Here is a 12,727-nt window from a genome sequence, read left to right on the forward strand (position 1 = left end):
AGTCATCAGCTTCTATATAAAGATAGTTTATTACCACAAACTGTGTTAAAAAAAACTTTTTTATTATCCCACCGTTTCACTCCTCTTATCAAGATCATCATCTGGAGCATACATAAATATACAAGACAAGATGAGTTACATTATGATGAGTTACGTGTTAAAAAACTTTTTTATTATCTCGATGTTTCGATCTTCATATCAAGATCATCATCTGGAGCATACATAAATATATAAGACAAGCTGATTCACATTAATAACTGTAAGTTAGAGAAACAATGATTTGATGACATGTTATTCTACTGGCATGATCTCTAGTGGGAAAAAAATATATATTTATAAATTACATCAAGCTAAATTCTATTTATGATGACAGGATTAAACATTCTTTCTTACAGATGGTTTTCTTTCAGAAACAATGAAACAGTGCCTGTTCACTGTTCCAGTGACCAGGCACTGAAAGACGAATTTAAAATTATCAGCAATACTTTCCAAAAAAACAGATACAGCCAAAACACTATTAACAAAATTCTCTACAAAACTCAATAAAAAACAAAGACAAACCAGACTACAGTAAAACTATAACCATTCCCTACATTAAACGAACATCAGACAAAATAAACAGAGTACTACAAAAAGACAATCTCAAAGCCACCTTTAAACCTCCTGCAAAATTAAAAAGCTTACTCAAGTCATCCAAAGACCTCTCCCTCCACTAGCCCATCCTGGAGTATACTGTATTTATTGTCCTTGCAACATACCATATATAGGAGAAACAGGACGCACAATTCCTATCAGACAAAAAGAACATAAATGACACATTAAATATAATAATTATGGTGGTCTTTCGGATCATGCCCTGAATACCTTACACAGAATTTACTGAAAAAGGACTAGCTGTCTACATCGCACTAAAACATGGTATGAACGGAAATTTAAGGAAGCCCCTGTGAGATCATTATCAACCACCCCAATCTGAACAATAATGATGGTCTTAAAATCCCAAACATATGGAAGGCATATATTCGACCCACGAAACCTTCCTCACTAAGAACAACTATAAACAGGACTGTAGAAAATCCATTATCTTAAATAACAATTGTAATACTAAAAATAGGACAGAATGTTTAATCCTGTCATCATAAATGGAATTTAGCTTGATGTAATTCATAATTTTTTTTTTTTTTTTTTCACTAGAGGTCATGCCAGTAGAATAACATGTGATCAAATCATTGTTTCTCTAGCTTACAGTTAATAATCGGTACACAATAAATAACGGAAAAAACTCACGTAGAAAGATTATTTATTAGTATAATTTTCATTATACTAATAAATAATTAGGCATCTTCAGTACATTAAGCTCAAAATTAAACACTAATGTACTGAAGATGCCTGTGACACACAGGCGAAAATTATACTAATAAATAATCTTTCTACGTGAGTTTTTTCCGTTATTTATTGTGTACCGATATGTCTACTCACGGTTTACCTCTTTTAAAACTTACAGTTAATAATGTAACTCATCTTGTCTTGTATATTTATGTATGCTCCAGATGATGATCTTGATATGAAGATCAAAATGTCAGGATAAAAAAAAAGTTTTTTGACATGGTTGTAAATTCCATAAAATTTTTAAATGAATGCTGATCACAGTGTAACACTAAAAGAAAGAATAATAATATAATTTCTTGGCAAGTTTAATTTCTAGCCAAATTAAAATTTTTCTATAAGTGATAGCTTAATTTAAAAGAAAATTGTTGACACGAGATTAGTAATAAAGCAAAGTTAATTATGTATTAATCTCCTTGTTTCCTAAGTACCCCTTAAGAGTATATATCAGGAAATTCATAATGATGATTGCTTTTTGAACCATTGTATAGACATTCTCCAGTGTATATTGGAGAAACCAAATTAATATTTCAATCCATGGAGAAAACAAGGGATCGTGCTTGGAAATTGTTTAGCAGTATGGTTAGTAAGGGTGTGCAGACTAGGTTCTTTTATTGGAGAGAGTGGTGAATGAGTGGAATGGATTGGCCGAGAGGTGGTGGTGAGTGCCAGAACAGTGAATAAGTTTAAGGAGATGTATGATAGGTGTTGTGTTAATAGATGGCATGGATCTTTCATGATGAAGCTTTTTACTCCATGGAGTACTAATGTAAATAATAATAATAACAACCTTGCAGTAATATTTAGATTAGCAAATGTTTTAATCTTTCATGTATGTAAAATAACTTCTTCAAAACTCAAAAGATGAATAACAAGTTGAATAACATTTTAGAACATACAAACATATTTATCAAGTTTAAGCATAGCAAGCTTATTTGTCAGTTTGCATAGATGAACTCTTTACTGGGATACTAGTGACTTTCCACTAGTATTTAGTTAATTATATACAAGTTAAGTATATATATAAGTATATACACATCTCCCTTTTCCAGTGAATTTGTCACCTTGTTGTAGTAGGTAAGCAATTTGCTAAAACATTATCTCTCCCAAACAAACCCATGCTGACCATCATAGAGAATAATGCTATTATGAACCAAATTCTGAATCTTGATAGCAACTATGAAGAGCAGATGGAAGAAGAGCAAATGGGATTTAGAAATAGCAGAAGCACAATGGATGCAATTTTCACATTAAACAGATTAGCAGATGAGAGACAAAAAAAAAAAAAAAACTCTACTGCTGTTTTATTCATTTCAAACAATCTTTTGACTCTAAACAGAGGTAAATTCATTAAAATTCTAGAAAACAGAAGGTTCGACAAATACCTATTAAATTGTATTAAGAATTAGTATTCAGAAACACAAGCAGTAGTGAATTACAAAAACATAGAAACAGAGCAAATAGCAATTAAAAAAGGAGTTATCCAAGGCTGTCCATTGTCACCATATTTATTCAACCTGTACCTAAAAGTAGTAGTAGACAAAGGACTACAGATATGTGAAGCCATAACTGTAAATGGAAGAAATATAACACATTTAAAGTATGTTGAGACATAGTTATCACTACAAGACAGCCAAGAAAAATGAGAAAATATCCTGACCAAGCTGCATCAAACAAGTAACAAATATGATATGAAAATCAATTTTAGTAAAGCAAAACTAATGGTAATAAGAAGAAAAAGGAAGCAATCCAAATAAAAATAGGAAACAATAATATAGAACAACTAAAGCAGTTACCTAGGATCAATGACCATCCATTATTGATTCAAACACAGAATCAATAATGGATGGATAACAATGGGCAGACTACAAAAAATATGGAACAATAAAAGTTAAGCAGAGAACTCAAAGATGTATAAAACAGTGATAATTCCCACAGTACTCTATGGCTCAGAATGAATAAGAAACTGATAAACTCAATGCTTTCAAAATGAAATGCCTAAGAAAAATCAGTAGAACAAACTGGACAGAAAGAAAAACAAATGGAAAAGTCAGAGAAGAACTTAACTTTAAAGAAACAATAATTACAGCACTATAAAAAAAAAAAGCTGAGTAAGCTGGTTTGGACATGTTTCAAGAATGAACCCAGAAAGACTACCAAACATTATTAAATGGTAGAATTGAAGGATAGCCCAGCAGAGGAAGACCAAGAAAGAAATACTAGCCTATAATTTGCAGACTCAGTCTCACTCACCAACTACCTTTGTGAATTGGAACAATTTTTTCCCACTTTCCACTCCTTTGGGACTTGCTTTGTTGTAAGACTCATGTTAAACAGGTATGTGACAAGGGTTGCCACTAATTCTCTGGAGCATTCCTTCAAGATATATGATGATATATTGTCACATCCTAATGCCTCGCTAACATCAAGTTTACTTAATTCCTCATATACTTCATGCTCACTCTCAGTCCGTCCTCTACCATACCCTCTACACTCCAGCTTTTCATGTTTCCTTCACAAGGATGAAATACCCTGATAAACTACTCATTTAATACTTCAACTATATTCTCTGCATCAGTTAAAATTGTATCATTGTTATCAATTAACATTATCCTCCCATAGTTATTCTTTCTTCTGCTAACTACATATTGAAAATCTGCTCATATACTGCACTTTTGCTGTCTTTACCAGGGTCACCTTTCTGCCCTGTTCTTTGTACTCTTCATTCAACTGATTATTACCAACATTCATTTTGTGTTGACTGCAGTTGTTCCTTAAGAGCTCAAGAAATTCATTCTTCTTATTCTCTGATGCAGTCTCTTCATTCCAGTCAGTATTGACTTAAATAAAATCACTCATAATAATCACTCTTTTCTTGCTCACTAAGTCAAGTTGTTTATACATTTCTTTGTCTACACCATCCACATTCTCTGGCCTATAACAACACCCAACTAAATATCTCATCATGTCAAACTCTATCCCACACCATACTGCCACTATTTTCCCCTTATATCTCAATCTTGTTTGGATGTAATATCTCCATTTTCATCAGCAGTTACCCACCCTCCGTCCTTCTTGTCCTTCCTGTCACAACCTTTCTATTCTATCAGGATATCATTCTTATTCAACCGTATTTCATTTATTCCAACTATTTTAAGGTGAATAAACTCAGTGCTCCAGTTTCATTTCCCTTATTTCTGATACTCCTGACATTTGCAAATCAACAAAGCAATTTCTTGGGCTATAACTACACCTGCCCATGCTACTCCTTATGTGTGACTTCTCCACACTTCTTGTCTGCTGACCCTTACCCTTTGTCCCATATATATATCTCCTTAGACTTAACTTCTCTCCCTGCATTGCAGGCTAGGCTAAATATGTTGTCTACCATGATTATTTCATGTGCGACTATCATCATAACTCAATTCTTTAGTTCTTCCAGATTCTGTTTTGCTTAAACTGTTCTCACTGGCTTCCTCTATTTCCCTGTGTACTTTGCATTCCTGTTCTTACATTCTCATCTCTCATGCCAATTTCATCTCCATTCACAATCACTCCAGTCTTGCCTAGTCTGCTCTCCAGCTTATTTACATAACCTCTGACTTCTGATATCTTGTTCACATCACTCATTATACTTCCCTCTAGCAACATTTTCTCCAGTTGATCCACACCAAATCCATTTTCATGTAATCCATTTTTATTTATACAATTCCTTTTGTCTCTTGAATGCATTTCACACATTAACATATTGCACCCTTTTCTCCTTACATCTGCCAGCATACTATTCATGATTTTTGCTCACTCTCTTAACTCATCATTGTCATATCTGAATAAAACACCAGCTACTTTTCATACAACACTGTTTGTCTTTCACTTTTCTCAACAATATCCTGATATCCTCCATCATTCATTCATTCTATTTCCTGCTATTTCTTTTGTTTACTGACCTTTTCTCCACATATCAGTCTTCAGTAGAAGATCATATTGTCTTGGCTATAAAAATATTGTGTAGTAGTCTCCCCCTCCCAAATCACCACCATATTACTACACCACCTTCCTTGTGGTGGTGTAGTAATATAATAGTAACATAGTGCACTAAAAATTCTGTATGCTATTGTATGCTGGCTTACCCTGACTTATTCTCCCTACACAGTTATTTTTTCTTGTTCTCTATAACAAACAAAAGGTGTCTTTTTCATCACGTTTATTATTGACTTTGTAATCTCCAAGATAAATTTTTATTTATTTTTTATTGAAATAATACAGTTTTTTTTAAAATTTTGTATGATGAATAATACAGTGCTAAATATGAAATTGCATATGAGATGGGGGAAAAAATATCTAGTTTTGCTCTTTATTTTTTATCTTTGATGCAAAATGCAAATAAATTTATGCAGAACTTCCTACAGCTGTATTTTGTGGTTATTTGTGAAGAAATTTGTTCCCTGTCTTTATGCTTTTACTGTTTACAATCATGATATTAAAATAACATTGGTTATATGGGATTTACATGGGATCTTTTCTATAGTTCATTGCAGTGTATCATATTGTTAGTGTTTTTCATGATAGTGCTCATTTACTGTATAATGCTGAATTTCTTAGATATGCAGTGATTGTTTTTTAATATTCTTTTTATTTAAAGTTACAGTTCAAGTTAAAGAACATAAACATTACATAACATTCCTTCTCTTCAAAATAACAGGATTTTGTGTGAATACACAGACTCTAAACTCATAACACAGGTTCTTCAGCTGTCAATAATGGACATAAAATATAAATTTCTTAACTCATACCTGTTTTTCCTCTAAAACAACAAAATAATTTTTTTCACACTCTTTCTCAAAAAAAAAAAAAAGAACATATTTATGTCATATCTTCTTTGGGGTGTCAGTTCCTTTCCTGCTTCTTTGGGATATGAAGATAATTTTAAAGTTCCTAGTTTCTTTGTAGAAGCTTCATCATTATCCTTAAATACAGAAAAGTTCAGTTCTTATGGGCTTATAGCACTTATCTGGAATATGCTTTCTGTGTACTGTATCAAAAAGGAACTGTCCAATACTTCATGAGAAACAATGTAATCACTTTTATCTGTCACAACTTTTCTTCATATAAAGAAAATTCAGTTGTTAAATTTGGGATAATTATTTGTTTCCTTCATAATGCCCTTATCCACCTTTTTTGGCTTAACAAATTACTTAAAACTATTTCTCCTCTAAATTTTCCAACTCCCTTCTCCAGAACATTGTCTCATTTTCTGTTCTCATGAATGCGACAGCTGTTCTGTTTTTCTTTCTTGCACTCATTCAACTTCTTCTTCGGAAGTACAATGTTCGCACAAGTGCACTACTGTCTGGCATTGTAATCAACATGGCAGTGAGGTGAAGGACTTTTGTAAACAGGTCAGCAGTTCTTTAATGCTGTGAAAACATCGTTGGAAAGTTCAGTAATTTCTTCTCTCAAGTTTGTTACAGAAATCAAAAACTACACTAGAGGTGATTCCTTTTTACAAATAAAAATATCACAATCAAATAGTTTTCAGCGTGCCATAAATAACAAAGGTTTAATTTCTTATATTAATATTTTTAATTATTACAAGAAATAATGCATTTTTCTGCTATACGTTTTTGGAAATGTTTAACTACATGATAAATAATAGAAAAACAAAACTTATCCTTTCCATTTTATTTAATTATTTTATTAAATTCAGCAGCTCTAAAAAATTAACGTAAGATAATCGGATATTGCTAAATAGTAGATATCCTATAATGACATTTTTGGTGGGGGGGGGGGGGGTGAAGAACTTAGGATGGCAGTCATAATATTTTGGCATGACAATACATAATACTGTTATATCTTAGATATAACACAGAAAATGAGTATTATATGATAGAAAAAACTACCTGAATAGAACTAACAGATTTGTGTATTTACATAAAATTATTACGCTAATTTAAATTATACATATTTTTGGTCATAAAATGTTTAAAAAATATGACTTTTAGATAAACTGACCATAGATTCTTTAATTCATACGTATGTTCGTACAATATTGCCTAACAGTTTCTCTAGTAACTGACTCATTATGCTAATATTGTCTTGTCACTAAATGACTGTTATCTACTCAAAATTTCTACCTTTAGATGAATCTATATTATGAATAATTCCATATTTTTACAGGAAGAATGCTGGAGGACATAATTAAAATTATATCTGATATGAAGACATCAAGCATACGTCAACAGGTAAGTTTTTTAATTACAAAACAGTAGTAATTTGGAATGGGAGTTGAATGTGTCAAATTTTATTCTCAAAATTTTTAAATGCTATTATTATGATTTTATCTATTATTTTTTAAAAATATCCATACCAACATTCCATATCTGTTGAATGAAGCTTATCCTTTATCTCATTGGTTGAAAAGATCCAGATTGAAATTCTGCCAGAACTATGAATTCCATTTTGATGGTCATGTTTCAGTTTTTGTCTGTCCTTTCATGCTTTTTGATATAAGATAAAACTAAAAATCACTCTTTATGCAATGGTTAGTTACACATAGGCAAAAAAAAAAAACGCAGCGAGGTAATTTGCCAGGCCTTCTGTTATCACCCTTGTTGGACTTACATTTCATGATGGAAAGTCAATGATAATAAGATAAAATTAGAGTGGTATGTAGCTTTAATATATAATATAAAGACAGTTGATCCACCAGTTAATTAGGGCAGCCATTTATTGGGAAAGTCTGGGAAAACAAAAACAAAATGAGCGTATAAGGATTTGGAAAGGTTGGAAGATCCCCAAAATCTGTAAAGAAACTGTCACTGTTACTTAAAAACTCTGTTTACAATTTTGTTAACTTTTCATGTTTACAATTCTTAGATAACATCCCTATACTCTTGCAGAAATGATAAAAAAATATACTGTTCGAATGGTCAAAAGTACATCTCGACATTGATGTAGTAAATAAACCTATCATGATGTCATCACTACCACCATGCATGTTTGCGCGTGTGTGCGCGCGCGCGCATGTATCATCATCATTATTGTCATAAAATACCTCCGTGTGGTGCACCTGGGTGTCTTTGGTGGCTAAACTTTCATTGCTATTGGGAGCCAAACCTGTTATTTTTTTTGACCTCCCAGCTAATATGTGCAAATTGAAAGGAAACTGTAACAGGAAGAAATGAAGCAGACCTTTTCGATCAGGTTCCAAAACTGACCAAAAAATAAGGGAAACTGAATTCACCCTACGGATACTGCAAATTAATATAGAGGGTGCCTCCCAAGCCGAAAATGAACTACTTGGAAAAATCTTCAAGACAAATAACATTGATGTAATCTCTGTCCAGGAACTACATATCAGCAAAGAAGATGAGATTACCACAAGAGTTAATATCACTGGCTACAGGTCACTAGGCTACATTCTAGTGACCAATATATGGTTCTGCTATATACATGCGATAGAACATGGAAAACTGCATCCTTATCCTTTTCTAATTGAGATCATCACAGCAAAGGCAACTGGCACAACCATAGTGTCAGTTTACAGACCACCAAAACAAACGTGGTCTATCCCAGCTCTTCCTGCTCGCCAACATCCAGCAGTCTACATAGGAAATTTTAACAGTCAACATTACTCCCGGGGCTATTGTAGAAATTATATCAATGGTACTAGACTGATGGAATGGACTCGAAAGCCTTGGGCTATCACTGGTTTTTGATGCAAAAGACTCTTGAACTTTTAAATCAGGTAGATGGTAGAGAGACTCAAACCCTGACCTCTGCTTTGTCACTTGTAACAGCAAGGATAATTCTTTACCCACTGATGGGGAAAATACTTGGAAACTTTCCAGGATATCAACATTAACCTGTTATAGTCACTGTAGGAACACAAATCCCGATTATATAATCTGTGGAAAGACCAAGATGGAATTTTCGCAAAGCTTACTGGGAACAGTACGCTAAACAAATTGAATCTAACATCTGTTGGGTCCCACCTGAAGTTGAAAATTACAAACGTTTTGTAGGAGTACTGATAGGTGCTGCAAAACGATATACCAAGAGGTTTCCAGATAAAGTACACCCCATACTGGTCTCCTGAAACTGAGGAACTATTCAAAAAATACAAAAGATCCAGATCCAGAAATTGTAAAAAGAATTTTAGAAATGCTTAATGAGCAGTGATGCCAACGTTGGGAAACCACAAGCCTTGCCACAAAAACTGGGAACTGCATCAGTTTCTAAGCAAAAATTAGTCAAGGAGATCACTCCTAAAAATATAGCAACTAGAATCCAGCAAATATCTAACAATGTAAAGATTAGTACATTCTATTCTAAAGAAATTAGGACCAAATATATCCGTATTTATAGAAGTGTCAAACAAAATAACCACCTCTAGATGCCATTCACTGAAAATGAACTGATTCAAGCAATTAAATCACTGAAAAATAACAAAGCAGCATGCTTGGATGGTATATACACTGAGTTCATTAAACATCTTGGAAGTAACACTCCTAAGTAGGTTTTGCAGTTTTTCTGTAAAATTCTAGAAAGCTGTAACATCTCAAAGGTATTCTTTGATGCAGCAAATTATCGACCAATATCTTTACTAAGTGTTCCCTATAAACTTTTTGAACTATTACTCAATAATTGAATTTCCCCATTGATTAATGCCATAGTACCAAATGAACAAACTGGATTCAGAGACTCTCGCAGCTACTGCGATGAAGTACTTGCCCTTACTACATATAGAAGCTGGTTTTCAAAAAGGTCTTAAAACCTCAGTAGCATTTATAGATCTGTCCGCTGCATACGACACAGTTTGGATGAATGGACTCATACTGAAATTTGCAACTGTAGTACAAGACCCAAATATGATTAACATCCTAAAGTGCAAATTTAAGGTTCAACTGAATGGTAAAAAATGGACTACCATGGGAGTCTGTGCTAGCTCCACTCCTCTTTAATTTATACATTAGTGACATGCCACAAACCTCCTCCCGAAAGTTAGCATATGCAGACGATCTGGCATTGGCAACTCAGACTAACACCTGAAAGAGACCAAGACTGTGCTCAGTTCTGACCTTGAAGTTCTGTACAACTATTACACCAAATGGCGTATCTGCCTAAATCTCTCTAAAATTGAAGTTTGCACATTTCACTTGAACAATCGTCAAGCTGATAAATGGCTGAAGGTCTCATTCAAAGGAGAAACTTTGAAGCATAACCTCAACCCAAAATATCTCAGAGTCACCTTAGATTGCTCTTTAACCTTCAAGAAACACCTGGAAAATGTCTGCCAAAAGCTAAAAACTAGGAATAATATCATCAGGAAGCTTGTGTGTTCGGGCTGGTGGTGGGGGGGGGGGGAGCCAACACTTTAAAAGCTGCTGCCCGTGCTCCAGTGTGGTATTCGAGTCACCATGTCAGCAAGGTTGATGTGCAACTTAATGATACCATGAGGATTATCACGGGTTGCATAAAGTCTACACCTGTTGAGTGGCTACCAACACTCTCTAACATCATACCACCAGGCATAAGGAGGAAAGCTGCTGCTAACAGAGAGTGAATAAAATGTATGGGAAATAACAACTTGCCCATCCATGAGGACCTCCAAAAGTCCCGCAACCTGATCTGGAAAACTCAGCAACTAGATACATATGCTTCTGAAACTGAATGGAAGAATTGCTGGCTTATTTCAACAATAAAAAATGGACACCTCATTACAGACCCCATGTCAGGGGTCTGGCTTTGACCTGCCCAGGCAACAATGGAGCACACTCCACCCCCTTAGGACAGACCATGCCAGATATGCTACTATGATACAAGTGGGACTTGTGTCAATCCCCAACATGTGACTGTGATGCTGATCAACAGATTGTCAATCATATTATCCAGGACTACTCACTGTGGAGTTTTAGCTATCATCACTCCACTCCTGGATGACAGCCTTTCCAAGATGACTCTAAGACTGTCTGTCAGTGGCTTTTCTTCCTCATGTCACTTGCAAATCTGATTATAAACCCATTACTTCTTTTGTGCATCATTGATCTTGTCTTTGAGCTATTGACAAGACAAGATCAATGTCACTAGCATGTTCAACTAGTGTTCAACACACTAGTTTGATTTCTTATCCAAATATTCCTTTTTTGTGATCTATGCTTGTAATACCAATCACATTTCTTTCTATACTAAATTGTGTTCTTCTTTTTAGTTCATGGTTCACAGCCATCAGCCATGTCAATGTAGGGAGAATGCACTGATTAAAAACTTTCTTTTCAGGCATAGTGGTAATTGGCTTTGAATATGTAATCTGTAATTTTCCAAACTTTTCACCTAAGCATTGTTCATCTTTTGACTTCTTCCATGGTATTTTAATCCATTGATATACATTTCCTAAGCATATGCAATGATCCACTTGTTAAATTTCATCATTACTGATTCTTATTATTTCTAGTTGTACATAGCTTTTGAACACAACTTGGATCTTTTTTAGGTTTGTTTATTTTTGAGCCAGCAGTTTTGCTATTAATTTGGAGTCCACAGGTATGAGTCTATGATTCATGTAGGCTTGAAATAAAGATAACTGTGCCATCTACAAAGCATAAATAGCTTCCATTTATCTTCAGACCTTTTTTTATTTCCAATCAAGAATTTTTAATATTTCTTCTAAGCATGCTATGAATATTTAAGTTAAGGGATAATACATCCCATATTGTTTCATAGCCGAATATGAAACAATATGGGATGTATTATCCCTTAACTTAAATAAGTTTATGTCGCCAAATTGAAGCCTTTGGCTCTTCATATAATTAATAATGCTATGAATAGTTTTGGGGATATTATGTCCCCTTGCCTTACACCTCTTGGTATTTTCATAATGGAAATGATGTTGAAATGGCTTATTGAATTGTTGCTGTTTTATTGGTGTACTGATTTAATGGTCCTTATTGGCTCCTCCACTTGTTGGTTTTGTAGTGCTTTAAGTATTGTATAAGTTTTTACCAAATCAAAGGTTTTCTTATAATTGGCTTGTTGGTAAGGCTTATGTATTAGCTATTCATAACTGTATTTTGCACGAAATTACAATGTAGATTAATATATTAATTAAAATAAATGTAATTAATACTTCCAACATTTTGCAAAATCAAATTGCCATCATCAGGGAACACAGTATAACATGTGCATGCAGGCAGTAATAAGCAAGCAAGCAAGTACCACACTTGTAAACTATCCTACCATTGCTGAATTGGTAGGACAGCCAACATCAGAATTGCTGAACAAAGATTATATCTGTTTCCACCATTATAGTCACTCAGGACTTGCTGATCATGCTTTGGACATC

The 12,727-nt window shown here is 33.8% G+C and overlaps 1 protein-coding gene across 2 annotated transcripts in view; it reads left to right on the top strand.

Annotated features, from left to right (window-relative positions):
- The window catches only part of Rab3-GAP (Rab3 GTPase activating protein), a 732,105-nt gene that overhangs the window by 382,651 nt on the left and 336,727 nt on the right, over positions 1-12,727 (top strand). For both annotated transcript variants that reach the window (XM_090399255.1, XM_090399256.1), the window contains one exon: positions 7,564-7,628. In XM_090399255.1, the coding sequence (XP_090255381.1) occupies positions 7,564-7,628 (65 nt within the window). The remainder of the gene's footprint in view (positions 1-7,563; positions 7,629-12,727) is intronic.

Source organism: Typopeltis vanoorti, chromosome 10 (assembly GCF_054136105.1).
Source record: "Typopeltis vanoorti isolate ZY-2024b chromosome 10, IOZ_Tvanoo_1.0, whole genome shotgun sequence".
NCBI classification, from domain to species: domain Eukaryota; kingdom Metazoa; phylum Arthropoda; class Arachnida; order Uropygi; family Thelyphonidae; genus Typopeltis; species Typopeltis vanoorti.